At 36.1% G+C, this 24,500-nt stretch overlaps 1 protein-coding gene across 1 annotated transcript in view; it reads right to left on the bottom strand.

Moving 5' to 3' along the window:
• Positions 1-12,897: 12,897 nt before the first annotated feature.
• Positions 12,898-24,500, bottom strand: part of CPNE8 (copine 8) — a 246,164-nt gene continuing 234,561 nt past the window's right edge. The window contains exons 15-16 of the mRNA XM_060306321.1: positions 21,968-22,041; positions 12,898-14,724 (exon numbers count right to left, since the gene is read on the bottom strand). Coding sequence (XP_060162304.1) covers positions 14,536-14,724; positions 21,968-22,041 — 263 coding nt within the window. The 3' untranslated portion in view covers positions 12,898-14,535. The remainder of the gene's footprint in view (positions 14,725-21,967; positions 22,042-24,500) is intronic.

Below are 24,500 nucleotides of genomic sequence, written 5' to 3'. Positions count from 1 at the left end.
ACATGGTGGAAATTACACCCTAAGAACCGTCTCACCCAGAGGGACATCTGACAGCAGAAACTTAAAACTGTGTTTGGAGCTAGAGAGGAATGTTCCTGAAGTTGCCACCCAGATCCTAAAGCAACGTGTCACTGAAATTCAGCCACCTTCTAACAATACACCAGAAATACATCTACACATGGAACAACTCCTACAGAACGCCTACTGAATGCTGGCAGAAGACCTCAGACCTCCCAAAAGGCAAAAAACTCCCCACGAACCTGGGTAGGGCAAAAGAAAAAAGAAAAAACAGAGACAAAATAATAGGGATGGGACCTGCACCAGTGGGAGGGAGCTGTGAAGGAGAAAAGGTTTCCACACACTAGGAAGCCCCTTCGCAGGAGGAGACGGTGGGTGGCGGAGGGCGGGACCTTCAGAGCCACAGAGGAGAGCACAGCAACAGGGGTGCTGAGGGCAAAGTGGGGAGATTCCCGCACAGAGGATCGGTGCCGACTGGCACTCACCAGCCCGAGAGGCTTGTCTGCTCACCCGCCAGGGTGGGCGGGGCTCCGAGCTGAGGCTCGGGCTTTGGTTGGAGTGCAAGGGAGAGGACTGGTGTTGGTGGTGTGAACACAGCCTGAAGGGGTTAGTACACCACGGCTAGCTGGGAGGGAGTCTGGGAAAAGGTCTGGAGCTGCCGAAGAGGCAAGAGACATTTTCTTCCCTCTTTGTTTCCTGGTGCGCAAGGAGAGGGGATTAAGAGCGCTGCTTAAAGGAGCTCCAGAGATGGGCGCGAGCCACGGCTAAAAACGCGGATCCCAGAGACAGGCAGGAGACGCTAAGGCTGCTGCTGCCGCCACCAAGAAGCCTGTGTGCGAGCACCCGTCACTATCCACAACTCCCTTTCAGGGAGCCTGAGCAGCCCACCACTGCCAGAGTTCCAGGACCCAAGGACAACTTCCCTGGGAGAACGCACAGTGCGCCTCAGGCTGGTGAAACAGCATGCCGGCCTCTGCTGCCACAGGTTTCCCCCGCACTCCATGCCCCGCGCTCCCCCCAGCCTGAGTGAGCCAGAGTCCCCGAAGCAGTGGCTCCTTTCACCCTGTCCTGTCTGAGCGAAAAACAGAAGCCCTCTGGCGACCTACATGCACAGGCAGGGCCAAATCCAAAGCTGAGCCCCTGGGAACTGTGAGAACAAAGAAGAGAAAGGGAAATCTCTTCCAGCAGCCTCAGAAGCAGCGGATTAAAGCTCCACAATCAACTTGATGTACCCTGCAACTGTGGAATACATGAATAAACAACAAATCATCCCACATTGAGGAGGTGGACTTTGAGAGCAAGATTTATGATTTTTCCCCTTTTCCTCTTTTTGTGAGTGTGTATGTGTATGCTTCTGTGTGAGGTTTTGTCTGTATAGCTTTGCTTCCACCATTTGTCTTAGGGTTCTATCCATCCGTTTTTTAAAAATTTTTTTTCTTAATAATTTTTTTTATTTTAATAACTTTATTATATTTTACTTTATTTTATTTTACTTTATCTACTTTCTTTCTTTTTTCCTTCCTTCCCTCCTTCCTTCCTTCCTTCCTTACTCCCTTCTTCCCTCCTTTCTTTCTTTCCTTCTTTTATTCTTTCTTTCTTTCTTTCTACTTCTACTAATTCTTTCTTTCTACTTTTTCTCCCTTTTATTCTGAGCCGTGTGGATGAAAGGCTCTTGGTGCTGCAGCCAGGAGTCAGTGCTGTGTCTCTGAGGTGGGAGAGCCAACTTCAGGACACTGGTCAACAAGAGACCTCCCAGCTCCACATAATATCAAATGGCGAAAATCTCCCAGAGATCTCCATCTCAACACCAGCACCCAGGTTCACTCTATGACTAGCAAGCTACAGTGCTGGACACCCTATACCAAACAACTAGCAAAACAGGAACGCAACCCCACCCATTAACAGAGAGGCTGACTAAAATCATAATAAGTCCACAGACACCCCAAAACACACCACCAGACAGGGACCTGTCTACCAGAAAGACAAGATCCAGCCTCATCCACCAGAACACAGGCACTAGTCCCCTCCACCAGGGAGCCTACATAACCCATTGAACCAAACTTAGCCACTAGGGACAGACACCAAAAACAATGGGAACTACGAACTTGCAGCCTGCAAAAAACTACGAACTTGCAGCCTACGAACTTGCAGCCTGCAAAAAACTTGTTACTGCAAACACAGTAAGATAAGCAAAATGAGAAGACAGAAAAACACACAGCAGATGAAGGAGCAAGATAAAAACCCACCAGACCTAACAAATGAAGAGGATAAAGGCAGTCTACCTGAAAAAGAATTCAGAATAATGATAGTAAAGATGATCCAAAATCTTGGAAATAGTATAGACAAAATGCAAGAAACATTTAACAAGGACCTAGAAGAACTAAAGATGAAACAAACAACAATGAACAACACAATAAATGAAATTAAAAATACTCTAGATGGGATCAATAGCAGAATAACTGAGGCAGAAGAACGGATAAGTGACCTGGAAGATAAAAGAGTGGAAATAACTACTGCAGAGCAGAATAAAGAAACAAGAATGAAAAGAACTGAGGACAGTCTCAGAGACCTCTGGCACAACATTAAATGCACCAACATTCAAATTACAGGGGTTCCAGAAGAAGAGAAAAAGAAAGAGACTGAGAAAATATTTGAAGAGATTATACTTGAAAACTTCCCTAATATGGGAAAGGAAATAGTTAATCAAGCGCAGGAAGCATAGAGAGTCCCATACAGGATAAATACAAGGAGAAATATGTCAAGACACATATTAATCAAACTGTCAAATATTAAATATAAAGAAAACATATTAAAAGCAGCAAGGGAAAAACAACAAATAACACACAAGGAAATCTGCATAAGGTTAACAGCTGATCTTTCAGCAGAAACTCTGCAAGCCAGAAGGGAGTGGCAGGACATATTTAAAGTGATGAAGGAGAAAAACCTGCAACAAGATTACTCTACCCAGAAAGGATCACATTCAGATTTGAGGGAGAAATTAAAACATTTACAGACCAGCAAAAGCTGAGAGAGTTGAGAACCAGCAAACGAGCTTTACAACAAATGCTAAAGCAACTTCTCTAGCCAAGAAACACAAGAGAAGGAAAAGACTAACAATAACGAACCCAAAACAATTTGGAAAATGGGAATACGTACATACATATCGATAATTACCTTAAATGTAAATGGACTAACTGCTCCCACCAAAAGACAGAGAATGGCTAATGGATACAAGAATAAGACCCATATATATGCTGTCTACAAGAGACCCACGTCAGACCTAGAGACACATACAGACTGAAAGTAAGGGGATGGAAAAAGATATTCCATGCAAATGGAAATCAAAAGAAAGCTGGAGTAGCAATTCCCATGTCAGACAAAATAGACTTTAAAATAAAGACTATTAGAAGAGACAAAGAAGTTCAGTACATAATGATCAAGTGATCGATCCAAGAAGACAATATAACAATTGTAAATATTTATGCAGCCAACATAGGAGCACCTCAATACATAATGCAAATGCTAACAGCAATAAAAGGGAAAATCAACAGTAGCACATTCATAGTAGGGGACTTTAACACCCCACTTCACCAATGGACACATCATCCAAAATGAAAATAAAAAAGGAAACACAAGCTTTAAATGATACATTAAACAAGGTGGGCTTAATTGATATTTATAGGACATTCCATCCAAACACAACAGAATACACATTTTTTTCAAATGCTCATGGAACAATCTCAGGGATAGATCATATCTTGGGTCACACATCAAGCCTTGGTAAATTTAAGAAAACTGAAATTGTATCAAGTGTCTTTTCCGACCACAATGCTATGAGACTAGATATCAATTACAGGTAAAGATCTGTAAAGAATACAAACACATGGAGGCTAAAAAATAAACAACTTAAGAACGAAGTGATCACTTAAGAAATCAAAGAGGAAATAAGAAAATACCCAGAAACAAATGACAATGGAGACAAGACAACCCAAAACCTATGGGATCCAGCAAAAGAAGTTCTAAGAGGGAAGTTTATAGCAATAGAAGCCAACCTTAATAAACAGGAAACATTTCAAATAAACAAACTAACCTTGCACCTAAAACAATTAGAGAGAGAAGAACAGGAAAACCCCAAAGTTAGCAGAAGGAAAGAAATCATAAAAATCAGATCAGAAATAAATGAAAAACAAATGAAGGTAATGATAGCAAAGATCAATAAAACTAAAAGATGGTTTTTTGAGAAGATAAACAAAATAGATAAACCATTAGCCAAATTCATCAAGAAAAAAAGGGTGAAGACTCAAATCAATAGAATTAGAAATGAAAAAGGAGAAGTAACAACTGACACTGCAGAAATACAAAAGATCATGAGAGATTACTACAACCAACTCTACGCCATTCAAATGAACATCCTGGAAGAAATGGACAAATTCTTAGAAATGCACAACCTGCCAAGACTGAATCAGGAAGAAATAGAAAATATGAACAGACCAATCACAAGCACTGAAATTGAAACTGTGATTAAAAATCTTCCAACAAACAAAAGCCCAGGACCAGAGGGCTTCACAGGTGAATTCTATCAAACATTTAGAGAAGAGCTAACACCTGTCCTTCTCAAACTCTTCCGAAATGTAGCAGAGTGAGGAACATTCCCAAATTCATTCTATTAGGCCACCATCACCTTGATACCAAAACCAGACAAGGATGTCACAAAGAAAGAAAACTACAGGCCAATATCACTGATGAACATAGATGAAAAAATCCTCAACAAAATACTAGCAAACAGAATCCAACAGCATATTAAAAGGATCATACACCACGATCAATCAGGGTTTATTCCAGGAATGCAAGAAGTCTTCAATATATGCAAATCTATCAATGTGATAAACCATATTAACAAATTGAAGGATAAAAACCATGTGATCATCTCAATAGATGCAGAGAAACTTTCGACAAAATTCAACACCCATTTATGATAGAAACCCTGCGGAAAGTAGGCATAGAGGGAACATTCCTCAACATAATAACTGCAATATAGGACAAACCCACAGCCAACATCATCCTCAAGGGTGAAAAACTGAAAGCATTTCCGCTAAGATCAGGAACTAGACAAGGTTGCACACTCTCACCACTCTTATTCAACACAGTTTTGGAAGTTTTAGCCACAGCAATCAGAGAAGAAAAGGAAATAAAAGGAATTCAAATAGGAAAAGAAGAAGTAAAGCTGTCACTGTTTGCAGATGACATGATACTATACATAGAGAATCCTAAAGATGCTACCAGAAAACTACTAGAGCTAATCAATGAATTTGGTAAAGTGGCAGGATACAAAATTAATGCACAGAAATCTCTGGCATTCCTATACACTAATGATGAAAAATATGAAAGTGAAATCAAGAAAACACTCCCATTTACCATTGTAACAAAAAGAATAAAATATCTAGGAATAAACCTACCTAAGTAGAGAAAAGACCTGTATGCAGAAAATTATAAGACACTGATGAAAGAAATTAAAGGTGATACAAATAGAGAGATATACCATGTTCTTGGATTGGAAGACTCAACATTGTGAAAATGACTCTACTACCCAAAGCAATCTATAGACTCAATGCAATCCCTATCAAAGTACCACTGGCATTTTTCACAGAACTAGAACAAAAAATTTCACAATTTGTATGGAAATACAAAAGACCCCGAATAGCCAAAGCAATCTTGAGAACAAAAAACGGAGCTGGAGGAATCAGGCTCCCTGACTTCAGACTATACTACAAAGCTACAGTAATCAAGATGGTATGGTACTGGCACAAAAACAGAAAGAGAGATCAATGGAACAGGATAGAAAGCCCAGAGATAAACACACGCACATATGGACACCTTATCTTTGATAAAGGTGGCAGGAATGTACAGTGGAGAAAAGACAGCCTCTACAATAAGTGGTGCTGGGAAAACTGGACAGGTACATGGAAAAGTATGAGATTAGATCACTCCCTAACACCATACACAAAAATAGGCTCAAAATGGATTAAGAACCTAAATGTAAGGTGAGAAACTATTAAACTCTTAGAGGAAAACATAGGTAGAACACTCTATGACATAAATCACAGCAATATCCTTTTTGACCCACCTCCTAGAGTAATGGAAATAAAAACAAAAATAAACAAATGGGATCTAATGAAACTTCAAAGCTTTTGCACAGCAAAGGAAACCATAAACAAGATGAAAAGACAACCCTCAGAATGGGAGAAAATATTTGCCAATGAAGCAGCTGACACAGGATTAATTTCCAAAATTTACAAGCAGCTCATGCAGCTCAATAACAAAAAAACAAACAACCGAATCCAAAAATGGACAGAAGACATAAATAGACATTTCTGCAAAAAAGATATACAGACTGCCAACAAACACATGAAAGAATGCTCAACATCATTAATCATTAGAGAAATGAAAATCAAAACTACAATGAGATATTATCTCACACTGGTCAGAATGGCCATCATCAAAAAATCTGGAAACAATAAATGCTGGAGAGGGTGTGGAGAAAAGGGAACACTCTTGCACTGCTGGTGGGAATGTGAATTGGTACAGCCACTATGGAGAACAGTATGGATGTTCTTTAGAAACCTACAAATAGAACTACCATATGACCCAGCAATCCCACTACTGGGCGTATACCCTGAGAAAACCATAATTCAAAAAGAGTCATGTACCAAAATGTTCATTGCAGCTCTATTTACAATATCCCGGAGATGGAAACATCCTAAGTGTCCATCATCGGATGAATGGATAAAGAAGATGTGGCACATATATACATGGAATATTAGTTAGCCATAAAAAGAAATGAAATTGAGCTATTTGTAATGAGGTGGTTGGACCTAGAGTCTGTCATACAGAGTGAAGTAAGTCAGAAAGAGAAAGACAAATACCGTATGCTAACAGGTATATATGGAATTTAAGGGAAAAAAATGTCATGAAGAACCTAGGGGTGAGACAGGAATAAAGACACAGGCCTACTAGAGAACGGACTTGAGGATATGGTGAGGGGGAAGGGTGAGCTGTGTCAAAGCGCGAGAGAGGCATGGACATATATACACTACTAAACGTAAGGTAGATAACTAGTGGGAAGCAGCCGCGTAGCACAGGGAGATCAGCTTGGTGGTTTGTGACTGCCTGGAGGGGTGGGATGTGGAGGATGGGAGGGAGGGAGACCCAAGAGGGAAGAGATATGGGAACACATGTATATGTATAACTGATTCACTTTGTTATAAAGCAGAAAGTATCACACCACTATAAAGCAATTATACCCCAATAAAGATGTTAAAAAAAAAAAGGAAGAGAAAGACAAATACCGTATGCTAACACATATATATGGAATTTAAGAAAAAAAAATATCAGGAAGGACCTAGGTTTAAGACAGGAATAAAGACACAGACCTACTAGAGAACGGACTTGAGGATATGCGGAGGGGGAAGGGTGAGCTGTGACAAAGCGAGAGAGAGGCATGGACATATATAAACTACCAAACGTAAGGTAGATAGCTAGTGCGAAGCAGCCTCAGCACAGGGATATCAGCTCGGTGCTTTGTGACCGCCTGGAGGGGTGGGATAGGGAGGGTGGGAGGGAGGGAGACGCAAGAGGGAAGAGATATGGGAACATATGTTTATGTATAACTGATTCACTTTATTATCAAGTAGAAACTAACACACCATTGTGAAGCAATTATACTTCAGTAGAGATGTTAAAAAAAAAAAAAGGCAGCATTCTAAATCCCCTCTCCTCACGCAGGAGGAAACAAAGAGGGAAAAAAAGTCTCTTGCCTATTTGGCATGTTCAGACTTTTTCCCAGACTCCCTCCCTGCTAGCTGTGGTGCACTAACCCCTTCAGGCTGTGTTCACACTGCTCACCCCAGTCCTCTCCCTGTGATTTGACCAAAGCCCGAGCCTCAGCTCCCAACCCCACCCCCCTCCCCAGTGGGTGAGCAGACAAGCCTCTCGGGCTCTTGACTGCTGGTGAGCACCAATCCTCTGTGCAGGAATCTCTCCACTTTGCCCTCCGCTCCCCTGTTGCTGTGCTCTCCTCCATGGCTCCGAAGTTTCCCCCGGCTGCCACTCGCAGACTCCACCCGCAAAGGGGCTTCCTAGTGTGTGGGAACACTTCCTCCTTCACAGCTCCCTTCCACCGGTGCCGGTCCTGTCCCTATTTTTTGTCTCTGTTTATTCTTTTTTCTTTTGCCCTACCCAGGTTCATGGGGGGTTTCTTGCCTTTTGGGAGGTTTGAGGTCTTCTGTCAGCGTTCAGTAGGTGTTTTATAGGAGCAGTTACACATGTAGATGTATTTCTGATGTATTTATGGAGAGGAAGGTGATCTCCACGTCTTACTCTTCCGTCATCTTGAAGCTCCTCAAGCGTAACTTTTTACAAGTAGATTTCCATTCTTTTGATCTTTAGTAAGTGATACCACATGCACTCAAAGGAAACTAATTTGATCCTCAGCTCTGTTTCTTTATTAGGAAGTGTATCCTACTTGTGCTAATGACAGAAATTAATCTTTAGTGAATTTTTATTAAGTATCTTCTCATTTTTGTGTCAATTACATATATAGGTAACACAATGGCATAAAATAGTTAAACTAAACACAAGCTGAAAGGACAAGGCATGCTCTTCAGTAAAGTCTTTGGCAGTTGCTGATCCTCTACAAAACAAGTACGTCGGTGAATTCCATCAAACATTTAGAGAAGAGCTAACACCGATCCTTCTCAAACTCATCAAAAAATATTGCAGAGGGAGGTACACTCCCAAATTCATTCTACAAAGCCACCATCACCCTGATACCAAAACCAGAAAAAGATATCACAAAAAAAGAAAATTATAGACCAATATCACTAATGAACATAGATGCAAAAATCCTGAACAAAATACTAGCAAACAGAATCCAACAACATATTAAAAGTATCATACACCATGATCAAGTGGGATTTATCCCAGAGATGCAAGGATTCTTCAATATATGCAAATCAATCAATGAGATACACCATATTAACAAATTAAGTAATAAAAGCCATATGATCATCTGAATAGATGCAGAAAATCTTTTGAGAAAATTCAACACCCATTTATGATAAAAATTCTCCAGAAAATGAGCATAGAGGAAACCTAACTCAACATAATAAAAGCCATATATGACAAACTCACAGTAAGCATCATACTCAATGGTGAAAAACTGAAAGCATTTCCACTAAAATCAGGAACAAGACAAGGATGTCTACTCTTGCCACTCTTATTCAACATAGTTTTGGAAGTCCTAGCCATGGCAATCGAGAAGAAAAAGAAATAAAAAGAATACATATTGGAAAAGAAGAACTAAAACTGTCACTGCAGATGACATGATACTAAACATAGAAAATCCTGAAGATGCCACCAGAAAACTATTAGAACTCAACAATGAATTTGGTAAGGTTGCAGGATACAAAATTCATGCACAGAAATCTCTTGCATTCCTATACACTAACAATGAAAAATCAGAAAGAGAAATTAAGGAAACAACCCCATTTACCATCACAACAAAAAGAACAAAATACCTAGGAATAAACCTACCTAAGGAGGTGAAAGACGTTTACTCAGAAAACTATAAAACACTGATGAAAGAAATCAAATATGACATAAACAGATGGAGAAATATACTATGTTCGTGGATTGGAAGAATCAATATGGTGAAAACGACTATACCACCCAAAGCAATGTACAGATTCAGTGCTACCCCTATCAAACTACCAATGGCATTCTTCCCAGAGTCAGAACAAAAAATTTTATAATTCGTATAGGAACACAAAAGACCCTGAATAGCCAAAGCAATCTTGAGAAAGAAAAATGGAGCTGGAGGAATTCAGGCTCCCTGACTTCAAACTAAGCTACAGTAATCAAGACAGTATGGTACTGGCACAAAAACAGAAGTATAGATCAATGGAATAGGATAGAAAGCCCAGAGATAAACACATGCACATATAGTCACCTAATTTATGACAAAGGAGACAAGAACATACATACAATGGAGAAAAGAGAGCCTCTTCAATAAGTGTTGCTGGGAAAACTGGACAGCTACATGTAAAAGAATGAAATTAGAACACTACATAACACCATACACAAAAATAAACTCCATATGGATTAAAGACCTAAATGTAAGACCAGACACTATCAAACTCTTAGAGAAAAATACAGGAAAAACACTCTGACATAAACCACAGCAAGATCTTTTTTGACTCACCTCCCAGAGTAATGAAGATAAAAACAAAAATAAACAAATGGGACCTAATTAAACTTAAAGGCTTTTGCCCAGCAAAGGAAACTACAAACAGGACAAAAAGACAACCCTCAAAATGGGAGAAAATATTTGCAAATGAAACAACGGACAAAGGATTAATCTCCAAAATATACAAACAGCTCATGGAGCTCAACATTAAACAAACAAACAACCCCCCACCAAAAAAAAGTGGGCAGAAGATCTAAACAGACATTTCTCCAAAGAAGACATACAGGTGGCCAAGAGGCACATGAAAAGATGTTCAACATCACTAATTATTAGAGCAATGCAAATCAAAACTACAATGAAGTATCACCTTACATGGTCAGAATGGCCATTATTAAAAAATGTAGAAACAATAAATGTTGGAAAGTGTTGGTGAGAAGGGAGCCCTCCTGCATGTTGGTGGGAATGTAAATTGATACAATCATTATGGAGGACAGTATGGAGGTTCCTTAAAAAACTAAAACTACCATATGACCCAGCAATCCCACTATTGGGCATATACCCTGAGAAAATCATAATTCAAAAAGAGTCAGGTACCACAATGTTCATTGCAGCACTATTTCCAATAGCCAGGACATGGAACCAACCTAAATGTCCATTGACAGATGAATGGATAAATAAGATGTGGCACATATATACAATGGAATATTACTCAGCCATAAAAGGAAATGCAATTGAGTTTTTTGTAGTTAGGTGGATGGACCTAGAAACTGTTATACAGAGTGAAGTAAGTCAGAAATAGGAAAACAAATACCATATGCTAACGCATATATACGGAATCTAAAAAAAAAAAATTGTTTCTGATGAACCTAGGGGCAGGACAGGAATAAAGACGCAGATATAGAGAATGGACTTGAGGACACGGGGAGGGGGAAGTGTAAGCTGGGACGAAGTGAGAGAGTGGCATGGACATATATACACTACCAAATATAAAATAGATAGCTAGTGGGAAGCAGCAGCATAGCACAGGGAGATCAGTTCGGTGCTTTGCAACAAACTAGAGGGGTGGTATAGGGAGCATGGGAGGGAGGCTCAAGAGGGAGGGGATATGGGGATATATGTGTGCATATGGCTGATTCACTTTGTTGTACAACAGAAACTAACACAGTATTGTGAAGTAATTTTACTCCAATAAAGATGTATTAAAAAAACCCACAACCACATCGACCTCATCCTTTTGAGAGAAACCTCTTTATGTTCTAAACTGATGATAAGCCACAGTTAAAAAAAAAAAAAAAGTACATGAGTCCCCCTAATTGTCTTCACTAAGTCTAAAGAACAAAATAGCCTATGCTACATACCTACTGTCACTGCTGCCCCCCAACACTATTCAGAGTTTTATCTACCGTTTCTTTCCTCCCCGTATTACATGCTGGGAGAGAGAATTTTAAAAGTAGTGGTTGAATCATCTGATGTTCTTTAATTGCAACAGTTATACTCCCTAGTCACACATTACAGTAACCTGGAAAGCTTTGAAAATTTACTTATTCCAGGTGCCATTAAATCATATTTTCCGGTGTTGGGAAGACAAGACGCCCTAAACAAAGTAAAATAGTTTATATATAATATGAGGTGATTAATATGTTAAAATGCAAAGCAAAAGTGAGTTCATAGAAGGTAGTGATTATTGTTAGCTGAAGTTTTAAAAGAACATAGATGGAGTTGGGGCTTGAGTTAGAACATTCAAATAATATCCTAGGTGGAGGCCTAAGGAGAGAGCTTGATGGAAGGAAAAATTATGAACTATGCCTGAGTCTCCAAATGAACTCAAATTGGTTGGGGAAGAGGATTGAGACAAGCCTGGATAGTTTTAATATTCATTTGGGAAGCAATGGAAATTGATATTATATAACCGGCTAAAACCAGATGATGGAGATGATTGAATAGAAGGCTGAGGGTTCATCCTGTAGTTAAAATGGTTTTCATCAGAGAGGAAGGGAAAGGGACTAGAGAGAGAGAACAGCATCCAAAGCTCTTGGGGGTCTTGAGGGTGCCCAGTTATAGTCCTGCTGTTTTCTGCAGCAGGTTTGATGATTTGGAGCTATCACTCTTCTCTCGATACATATCTTTCTCATTGCTCATTACCTAATGCTCATATCCCTGATACCCAGATTGTATGTGCAACTATTGGAATGTGTTTGCATTTATGGAATATGTCTCTGGTATTATTCATTGTACATCTCCTAACAGCAACTCACAAAATTTAAGTAGTTTCACAATGGTAATGAGCTCTACTCTAGTTACATAGTCTTGGATAAATCACCTAATCCCTTCAGTCTTGATTTTTTCATTTATGCAACAAAGAGACAAGTCTAGGTATTTTCTAATCTTATGTATAGAACTAACATCACATACATTTCTTATGGTTATTCTCAGCCATACAAATGATAAGGCTTGTAACTGGGACTGTTTCTTAACCATTTGCCCCCACTAGGTTTGGGCACACTATTATTTAAATAAAGAAGTGTACATCTTTCATTTTCTCTGATCAATTCAAATAAAAATAACATGTTTGACAAAAAGGAAATAATATTGATCTTATTTATTTTCATTCTTTAGAACTGATGAATGAAGGCAAATAATACAATTGTAGGCTAATAAACTATACTGACATAAATATTTGAGACCAGTAAAGGAAATCATCAGATTCCATGTCATTTATACATAAAGTTTACAGAGCAAATAGTTAATCTTTAAAAGATTTTAATGTATACTCCAAAATGGACAATTTAGGAGTACATAATTATATAACATCGATTCTGTTAGATATGTGAATGTATATATTTTTGTTTTCCATAAAATAGTTTCATGCTTATAAAAGTCACCCTTAGTCAACGTGGGACAAAGAGAACAACATACAGTAGAAATAAACCAGTAGTAAATAGGGTATAAGTAAGGAAAATATTATAAAGCAGTTACATTGTTGACACAAAAGAAAAAAAATAAATTCACTTTTCTATTACTTAAAGGTAATTCACAATCATTTCCAGGAATTCTGTGAGAATTTAAGGCCATTTGTTCTAAAGATATGTTTTAATTTAGACACAACTGTCATTCTTGTCACAAAACTGCAATTCTCATAAAAACTGTACATGCAAAAACTCTACAATTAATTGTGGATAGGCAGATCAGTCAGTGTATAGGAGTGGGTTATTTCACAAATGTGTTGTGCACTACGTCACATGGTTGTGTATATTTAACTGGGAATTTCGCAAAAAACTTCCAGCCTGTGCACCCTGCGTGGCAACTTGGAAAGGAATGCAAATCAAGAGAGCCAGTATCCCTTTGACTTAAAATATCTAGACAAGGTACAATGAAATAGAAAGTTTAAAACATCTGCTACATGGTTCACAGTCAAATATTCTGGATTTTAGTCTTTCTACATAGTATTGTAATATAAAGATGCTACTTTTTACACCAAGTATTTTCTGTGCATTTACAGTTCACGATGTTTGACTTTTTATTATTTCTACTTAGCATTACAAAACATAAACAAATTGCAGTCTAAATTTAGAACCCAAACTTCATGAAAAATGCATGTTCTTTCAGAATACACATCTGCTAAGTGTAAACTCCCATACTTGGCAAATGGCACAGAGGAACTGATTACTAAGCAGATACAGCTTCATAAGACAATTCACTTACTGAGAAATATAAAAGTATCTTTACCTTCCCTTGCTTGCAATTGCATTTCTCCAGACAGTCATTCAAAGAGATATTGCTCTTGTGATTATAGCTATTGCAATTTAGAAGACAAAGGATTCAATATTCAAAACTTGTATTCTTAAGAACAGTTATAAAAGTATTGGAATCTAAAAAGTAGTAACATGTAAACATTGATATAGAGAGACTGCTTTCCTATATACATAGCAGTCAAGGACAATATTTGAGTTAAAAACACAGGTTGTGCTTTTTCCCAACAGTACATTGGAAATTAGCTGTTTCTGTCTAGAAAACATTTAAAGATTCAGAGAATACATCCATATTTTGCTTCAAGCATTTAAACAATTTTTCTGTTGCTCATGCAACAACCGTATTTACAGTTTTGGTTTAGGAAGATAATAAATTTTGGATCCAAGAAAGCATACAAACCAATACTGCTGAAACCAAACTGAGAAATGTATCTCATTCCCTGGTTCCTTATAGAGCACCAGAAGAAAAGCATGGACTCAGCAGTTCTAACTGAAGTGTAGTTACATTAGCATTTTGGAGCACAGTCATATTTGAGTATGTAACACATGTGTAGGTGGGGTGTACGGGGGAGGTGCAGGTGATGGCTTGATTCCTCTGGTCCTCATGTAGGAGAGAAACTGCTCTGGGATCTCCGCTAGGACATCTTTAGCTAATCTAGCCATGCTGAGTATGTGGTTTCCGCTTCTGTCAATATAATCTCTGAATGGCACAAACTAAATCAGAGGTGAAAGAAAGTTATTTAACAGACCTTAGCATGCTATTTAAATAAATAAAAAAATAGACACAAAAACCAACATATGTAAACATTTGGTTGTAGGAGAATCAGAGAAGCCTGGAGTAATGGTGAGATGCATGATAATAACTATGCATTTTAAAGATATTTGATTTATTACAAATAGCTCTAACAGTGACCACAACTTTCTAATATATACTTTACCTAAAAAGGGATGTAATCTTTACCTATGTTTTTCCCCACAATAACTCTTGTCTCTGGGTCCTGTACACCCATCATGTTGCTACACGTATTCTGCAGTTTTGAGTTCTACACCTAATTGGATGGAGCATTATCTTCTTCAGGGCTCAGTTTCTTGTCAAATGGAATTAATGCATGCTTAATTCAGCTTTCAATGTAGAAGTATTACTCAAATCAGGGTTAAAAATAATGTATATTGTTAAAGAGTCCTAAACACATGTAAAGTATTTTTAATTATATTACTAGACCATCAAATCACATGGACAATGAATACAAAATTTACACAGTTCACATTAGTAGGTACCCAAAATATTCAGTACATTGAATCATGCCCCAAATGTTTGTTTTTTATATCTGTTATTTGGAAAGGCAAAAAATAAACAACCAAAAACCCTCAGTATAAGATTTTGGTATACTTCTCATTGAAATATCATCAAATATCAATATTCTTATTTTTACATTACATAAAAATGATTGTTCTATCTTTATATAAACAATCATGGGAGAATAATTATCACTGAATACTCTGGCAATAGATTGCCTGATTCCATTCTCATTTATAATGGTTACTTAATAAACACTGTGCTGTTTGTTGGCATTAGTTCAATTTCCCCTTACAGACATCATGATTCTTGAAAGCAACTGGGAATGATTGTAACTGTTAATGTTGTGATAGTTTGGGGACACAGTAATTTTAGGTCTTGGAGAAAAGGCACAGCGAAGACATTTCAGGAGGTTGAACAATTTTCAAATATAATATTTTAAAGTTTATATTAAATCAGTTTTTCCTCCAGAGAAACAGAGAGTGTTCACACTCTCATCTCATACTGTAATGTAACTGTTTTAAATTTATTTTGAAAAATTTACTTTTGATTTAAGCAGTTACTCAAGATGTGCCTTCAGAAAATTAACTTTTATTAGGAAACAGACTTTAAACCACTCAGGTTGCGACAGATAAAGCAGGTTAAAATGTTAAGAAATCAAATAGCAAATGTAATACCATTTATGAAGTGAAAGCAGCCTCTTTTAAGGAAGAGCAGAAAAGTAGTCCTTTCTTTTTAAAATAAGGTACCTTATAGACAGAAGCATACACATATGACCATAATTTTACCCTGTCTTGATACCAGATGGAAAACTCAGCACAACTTTTAGAAAAGTGTGATAGAAAGGTGACAAATCTTTCTCTTACCATAAAGGTAGCTAAGTAAGGGTAAGGAAAAACTAACAGAGTGAATATAATATTCAGCTGAGAAGAGAAATAGGAGGATATGAACATTTGTGAAGTCATATTATCTGACTTGGACAAGACCTGACAAAGAGGTGCAAACAAATTTAGGTTTATTTTTCTCTCTGAAACTATAATTAGAAAGGTAAGAAAATAAGAATCAACATAGTGAGGGATTAATAAGAAAAAGATCTCTAATTTCAGCTATAGCTTATTTCATTCTTATTTTAAAAGGCATAGTAGTTTTTTAAAATTTAGTAATGATATGGTTAGTATATACATAATTACCTTTTTAAAATTTTATTTATTTTTTAACATCTTTATTGGAGTATAATTGCTTTACAATGGTGTGTTAGTTTCTGTTTTATAACAAAGTGAATCAGCTATACATATACATAATTATCTTTTAAACTATTTGTTAGGAGATCAGTTTTTGAAGAATCTATAGCTAATACCTACATTTCAGGGAAATGGCAACACTCTAGCAGATAGTTGATACTTCTCTAGGGAAGGGGGATATTATACCTGCTGTGTTTTTCCTTTACCTCAACTTTGCTCTTATATTTACTTTTACTTTGGTCTTTACTCTTCTCTTAGACCATGGTAATTAAATTCAATTATCTTTTTACTCCCTATTCTCAGAAACTCTGGAATTAGACTTCCCAGGTTCAGACGCTGGTTCTGCTGCTTATTAGCTGTGTGGTCTTAGTATTCTCTCTGACTCAGTTTCCTCTTCTATAAAATGAGGATCATAATAATAATGCCTACTTCATTAGGTTGCTGTATTAAATAAGTCAACACATAAGTGCATAAAATAGTGTTCAACTCATAATATGTACAGTATGATAGTCATTATTATTACTATTCATTAATTTATAAATTATGTGCAATATAAATATGAGACTTTTCTTTCTAGTCTTTTCTTTACATTCATATCAAACTTTAACTATTTTTACCAATTTTTTATCTCTTTCAAACTCAGGTACCAGTATTATAATCTAAAACTGTAATTCCTGACCTTTTTGTTATTTTAAAACACCTGCTGTTTCACCTTTCCAGCAAATGCTATAGGATGTGCTAAATTTTTTATTGAAGTAAATATAAATTCATTTTTAAGAATGTTATGATACTCTGGAATGTCAAAACTAAGATTCATAATCACTGTTCTCATAATACATACACTTCTACTCATCTTTAAAACATGTTCATAAACAATGGGTAAGAAAGAAATCTTAATTTTCAGCCAAGGAGGGAAGTATATATCTCATTTAACTTACATTTGCTAAATGCGGGCACAGATTCTGATACGTCCCTTGAGTATTAAGGGACCTTGCCCCTGGGTTAAGCGTAACTGTTATAGCAAGTGATATTATCAACAGGAGCATCTCTTATCCCACATGTGAGTTGGGAGCAGAGAAAAAGATGTTGAGAATCTTCTACTCACTAACCTAAATTATCTAATCCTTTTCCAAAGGAATATTCATCTCTTCAGTCAAGTCATGAGGCACTTCCCTAAGTGAGAGATGAAAATGACAAGTGTCTCTGTTGCCTTTACCTTTTATTAATGTTAAACCTTACACTTTTGATGACAAAAATATATTCTCTTTCTTTTTGGACTATTGCTGATATCCTTCTACAGTAACAATTTTCCACTCAACTTCTCAGACCCCTCTGTTTATTGTCCCTTTTAATCACTAATTTCTGATCACTGTACCTGGGGCCCTCCTGTTCAAAATAACACTCACACATTTGTGAATGTATGTTGATCACTGACTATTACCACAAATTAACTTGGACCCTTAAACTGTTCAGGTTAGAGGAACAAATCAATTTTTACTTTGCACTCATTTATCCCATTCATATGAAGAATACAAATAAATGCATTCTGTTCAGTTGAAATATACCATTTCCTTGACACACTACATCTTTTTTTTAGCATCTATCCTGTACAAGGAAAATGTTCTATGTAGTTGCTCTAACAGCTAGCTCTGCCTATTTGTGAAAAAAGTTTGAATCAGTTTGGGCAAATGAACTTTTAGTTGTGGTTCTGCTCAATTTTATTTGATTGTTCCTACTTTGCAGAGCTCCATTAGTGATTTTCAAGTCTAAGCCTTCAAGGTAATTATTCTCCTTCTAATGAAAGATATGATTTAAATATAATTTTTAAGGGAGTGATAGGCTGGACAGCAGCTGAATGCAGCCAGGAGAAATGATATTGCATTATATACAATGGCCAATCCACAGCACAAGGAAGCAAACAAACAAATGGAAAGCCTTTACATATATTGATTTAAGAAAATAATTCATTTAAGTTTTAGAATAACAACCATAGAATTTCTTCCTGCATACTGTTTATATTATAGTCATATGAGAGTGAATCTTGAGGCAATGAACATAATCACACATAAGACTGACTACAGTGTCATATGTCAAGGTACAGTTACTATGAAACAGTGACATAAAAATGCCTTCCCACTGGACTATGCCAAAATACTAACTAATAATAATAACTGAAACTGATATTAATGCATTTATTGAGCAACTGGTAGGTGAGAGGCCTTCTGCTAAGTGATTTAGTACAATATCTCATTCAGTTTCTTACAAAACAAAAAGGTAAGAGAGCCTAAATAGACCCTATTTTCTGATATTATTTTAGCCAGCAGTGTTTATAGCATTGATTATGATGGCTTAGATATTTCCTGGTGGTAGGAAGATTGACAATATTATTCTTGGTGTGCCATTGCAACTCCAATATTATAAATATTCAAGAATATTTCTATTCTTAAAAATAACTCATTTAAAAAATGTTTTAGTGAATGGTAGGACCAGGAAACCTGTAATGGTGGAAGGTTTTAAAATTTTATTCAAGGTGAGAGAAAAAATGCTAATTCTTGAACACAATGTGATATATAAATGTTTACCCTGGGAACTTTTTTCTTTTTTTTTTTTTTTTGCTGTATGTGGGCCTTTCACTGTTGTGGCCTCTCCCGTTGTGGAACACAGGCTCCGGATGCGCAGGCTCAGCGGCCATGGCTCACGGGCCTAGCCGCTCTGCGGCATGTGGGATCTTCCCAGACCGGGGCACGAACCCGTGTCCCCTGCATTGGCAGGCGGACTCTCAACCACTGCGCCACCAGAGAAGCCCAGTGGGAACTATTTTTATTAGACCAAATACCATTTAGCAACTTTTCCATGAAATTAGAAAAGGGTGCATCAGATATCCTTAACTAAATATAGACATGTAAGTCAAGGTGTCACTGTCGTTCAGGAGGCTACTAATTCTCTGGGAAGATTTTAGTTTCCTGTTCAGTATCTGTGAGATCTCATGACTCTTTCAGTTCAACTTTACATGGTAGAATCCCTTGAGTGTTTAGCTATATCGTCAGGTGTCTTCAAAATCTTTGGTGATCTCAGTGTCACTTAATGGTGATAGATTAGTCTCAAGATTTTGACTTTCAATGAGAGGAAATATATAATTATATATATATATGTGTGTGTGTGTGTGTGTGTGTGTTTATGTATCTTATACTGATAAGTAACAAAGTATTTTCATGTCTGTTACTTCCTCTGAGACTCACCACATCATGGAAAGAGCAAAGATAAAAGAATGGAGAGTCTGGAGGTAACAAATGAAAGGCTCAAAGGAGATTTACTGACTTGTTCAAGATCATAGATCTGAGTCCTATCTCACTGTTCTGTCCAATGTAGCATATCCAATTAGAGATGAAATACTTTCATGATCAAGGGAATTTTTGTTTTATAAATAAAATAACCAACAACTGTTGGTTGTCACTAACATAACATGTTAATCCTCTTAAAGTAAATCTTAATGATGTGAGCAATCTTAACTATCTTCTAAGGGAGAGAGTAATACCAGTTTCCCTTAAGTAGCATTTAAATGATACTATGAGATATAAAGCTGTCTCTTTTAACTTTGTAAAAATGCATTACAACAGCAACATAATACATTTTAAAGGACTTCAAATTCATACTTCCATGCAGTAATTTGATTTTTTGGTTACTGTGAACTAGACATTATGGAGAGATTTTTAGGAAAAGTGTAATTACTTGGACTTATAATTATGCTAATCAGCATAAGGTGAATAATCGCGGGTCTACTTAAAAACAATAAAACATCGTGGGATTCTTAAATAGATGACCACATCACCATGTTCCCTTTCTCAGCTGCTTTTAAATGAATTATTCATGTGTGCGTGCTTTTTACACTACCAAGAACATTAGGTTAAAATGTTAACATTTTAATGTTAATATTTAAACATTAGGTTTAAATCATATTTAATTATCTTCTTAAAAAACTGTTATACAGATGTTTCTATTTTAAAACTTAATTTTGCTGACTGATGAAGAAGAATGCTTTTTTATCTTTGTCAAGATTAATCTTTATAATATATTTACAGATTATTTTACATTATTCTCCCTCTCTAATTTTTAAAATTATTTTTGTTGTATTTTACCGAGATCTATTTCAGTAATGTAATGTATTTTATATATACTATCTGATAAAATCTTTAAACAATGCCAGAACACTGAAGTTTAGAAAGCTTATCCTTATCACAGTGGACAATCCAGGATTTGAACCAAATTCTCTTGGATTCCAAATTAGATTATCTTAATGACTGTATTATGGGTGAATATATAGGTTATTATTTAGGAGATAATATTGTTTGCTCCTTTAAGTGCTCAAATTGTACTGAGAACTTTCCTTTCCATTTAATCTTCCCTTCACAGTCTTTTTCTGCTTCTGACTTCCTAAAAGATATGAAGACTCTAAAGTATGCAGAAATTTAGTTGATTTAATTCCTTTGTTTCAATTATAAATTTTTTTTTTTTGGTATTTTTTTTTTTTTTTTTTTGCGGTACGTGGGCCTCTCACTGTTGTGGCCTCTCCTGTTGCGGAGCACAGGCTCCAGACGCACGGGCCCAGCTACTCCGCGGCATGTGGGATCTTCCCGGACCGGTGCACGAACCCGTATCCCCTGCATCGGCAGGCGGACTCTCAACCACTGCGCCACCAGGGAAGCCCTCAATTATAAATTTTAACTGCCTTTTTTCTTTCTATTCACTCCCAGAATAGTAGGCTTTAGTTAAGTATTTTTCTTGATTCTAATAGAATTATGAATCATATATATGTCTATATATCTATATATAGAGATATATAATCTATTATTATATTTTATTATAGTATTATACATATTATTATGTTACCATGTATTATATTAATATTATTGTTTATATACTTTATATAATTTTTATATTTATATATAATTATAAGATCTATTTTTCCACTTTTCTAACCATAACCTATGGGAGAAATAGAACAAAATCTACATTTTTGGTTTGTTTCTACTAAGTTTACTTACACTGAATATGTATCAGCTGCCTTAAAATACATTTAATCTTTATTGAGGTCTAAGTAATAAATAATCATTAAAAGCCTGTTATATTTCTAGCTTTTAATTTTACTAAAGATCTCAATGATATTTTATGGTAATAATAAAGTAGGAAAAGACACTTATTAACAATTCTATTTTATATATGGTGAACATGAAGTATGGGTGAAAGTAATTTGGTGCTTATTCTAAGCCATTACTTAACATGCATTTTATAGAGAATCAACTGCCTAAATTAAACAGAACCTGAGACGCTTGATTTCAATTTAAACTCTTCATTTACAAATCAGAGCTGACACGGGCTCTTCACAATGAACAAAATAAATAATTTTCATTAAATTTCTTACCTGCACAATGTCCCTTTCAGCATATTTTCCTCTGGAGGAAACTCTTACATCATCTCCATCCAATTCAACCATTGCTTGAAAATAAAATAGGATCATTTATTCAGTGCATTTTAGCTAAATACTATAACAAATGTAGGCAATAATGAAATCAAGATGTATGAAGTAGCAATATGTCCTATGCCAAAGGCAGGAAGCTTGTTGATCCTTTCATCTCCTCGGTGATTTCTTCCACAAAACTTAACTGAGTGCAAATTTTACAAGCGGAGAAAGCAAGCTAAGACCTCATGTGACCCTTTGAAAGATGAGGAGAGCCTGTGCAGCGTAGAAGTCTTTAGGTACATCTCCCCATTCTATAGATCCTTAACTCTGGATTACATGCTTACATGACTGATTCAGCAAGTGATGCTAATTCATTCAATTTTAATTTTTTCTTTCTAATTTAAGAAACTAGGCTCTAATCATTATAGAACTTCCAATAACAATTTGAACTTTATTCTCTTTGAAACTACACAAAGCTATATAATCATATTGTCTGTAATCTTTTTATGAATAGATTTAAAAACAAAAAGGCATTTTCTCTGCTCTTACAGTGATTGGATAAAGCATGAAATTTCTGAAGTATGATTTTTTTGTTGATTAAAAATAATTTCAACATTACATAGGTCAACTGGTATTTGGGAATGCTGTGATGTAACGGGACAGCTGGTATACAATAATGTTACGCTGCAATTAAGAACATTTTCCAGAGTTTAATGTTTCAGTGAGAATTCTCTAAATAACTAATTACACGAGGAATGCTAATTTGTACTTAAAGTATATTCTCGTACTAATAATCCATTTTGTATGCACATGATATTCACCAGACTCCAGAGAGCCACTTGCAATTATGTTTGCTTTGTCGCCTTCTAAAATATATTAGAATACAATCCTAACCTTTTCACTATTTTCCTCAGTGCTTGGATAATGCATTTGGCTTAAAGACATTTTACTCTTTTTTCCTATTTTATATTTTTTTGATTGAGGTATAATTGACAAATAACATTATATTATTTTTAGCTATATAACATAATGATTCGCTACTTGTATATATTGTGAAATGATCACCACAATAAGTCTAGTTGACCATACATAATTAAAAATTTTTTTCTTCTCATGAGAACTTTTAATATCTATTCTCTTAGCAACCTTCATATATACAATACAGTATTAACTATACTAACCACACTGTACATTACATTCGTGCGATATACTTATTTTAAAACTGGAAGTTTTTACCTTTTGACTTCCTTCACCCACTTCACCCACCTCCAATGCTGGCAAGCCTTTGGCAACCACCAATCTGTTTTCTATATCTATAAGCTTTTTTTTTTAAAAAACAGGTTTTGAGTTTTACTTTTCTACACATGTTCAGGAATCAATGTCTGGGCTGAAACATTGCCAGTACACCTAACTGTTAGTGAGCCATCATCCAATAATCTCCTTAGATATATATGTCATAATTTAGTAATGTAAATTACCAATAATAAGGTAATTAACTTATTCAAAATATAAAAGAACTATTTTTTTCTCTCCTACTTATTAGGGATTTAAATAGGAAAATTCTTTATACTCAGATATTTTCAAGTTAATTCCTTTTTTTGGTCTAAGTTTGTTTTCAAAATTTTCATATTACTTTGAGACATAAATGTACACTGATTGTGACATGCCAGCAATTGGAGAATCTTCTCCTTTATTATCTAGTTTGCTAATAACTCCTAACAATTACCCTATACTCACTCTAAAATGGGAAACAAAAATTAGATGATAATCTGAGCCTCACCTTCTGCAATCCTCTACAATCTCCATTGGCCTTTGTAAGTGTTCTACTTCAATTAAAGAAAGTGACAGTTATTCAGGCAATAGTGTAATAGAATGAGGTCCTATAAAATATCTCCCACTTTTCAGTATGTCCTTTGAGTTAAAAGGCTATGGGTAGCAGAATTGGAGGCTACACTTTTGAGAACAAGGAGAAAAGAAATGGCATATAAGTGGTGGAAGGGAAATGTTCACCCTTCAGTTTTTCAGATCATCTAGTCCTCAAGGAGCCTGAAATTGTAAGCAGAGGTTCCCCATCAGTACCCGTCTCTGGAAAAAAGATGTATAAGATACAGACCTGTATTTCTTTCTAGCCTTGGGAGACAAAATCATGTTAGAATCCCTTATAGTTCTCTCCCTTTCCTAACTTGTATCAAAGCAGTTAACCAGATGCTACTTTAATTTGACTTTTTGCCTTTTAAGGATAAAGAAATCCTGCTTTGAGAAATTATACAGAAAGTTTTAAATTGTTCTCATTGAAATAAAGAAACAAGACATTTAAATACTCATGAATCTAGTAGTTTATTTATATTTCCTCTACCTTCAAATAATGAATGGCAAAATGCTGCATTTCTTGCCTGTGCAAACCTCCTGGTTAAGTTACGTGCAGATGTTGGATTTATGTGGTTAACTGATAAAATCTGCAAGTTTTATTTCAGTCTTTATGTCAATTTATGCG

This window comes from Globicephala melas, chromosome 10, assembly GCF_963455315.2.
Source record: "Globicephala melas chromosome 10, mGloMel1.2, whole genome shotgun sequence".
In the NCBI taxonomy this organism is placed as follows: domain Eukaryota; kingdom Metazoa; phylum Chordata; class Mammalia; order Artiodactyla; family Delphinidae; genus Globicephala; species Globicephala melas.
The sequence above is the reverse complement of the archived record's forward strand: the minus strand, read 5'-3'. Positions and strand labels throughout refer to the sequence as shown.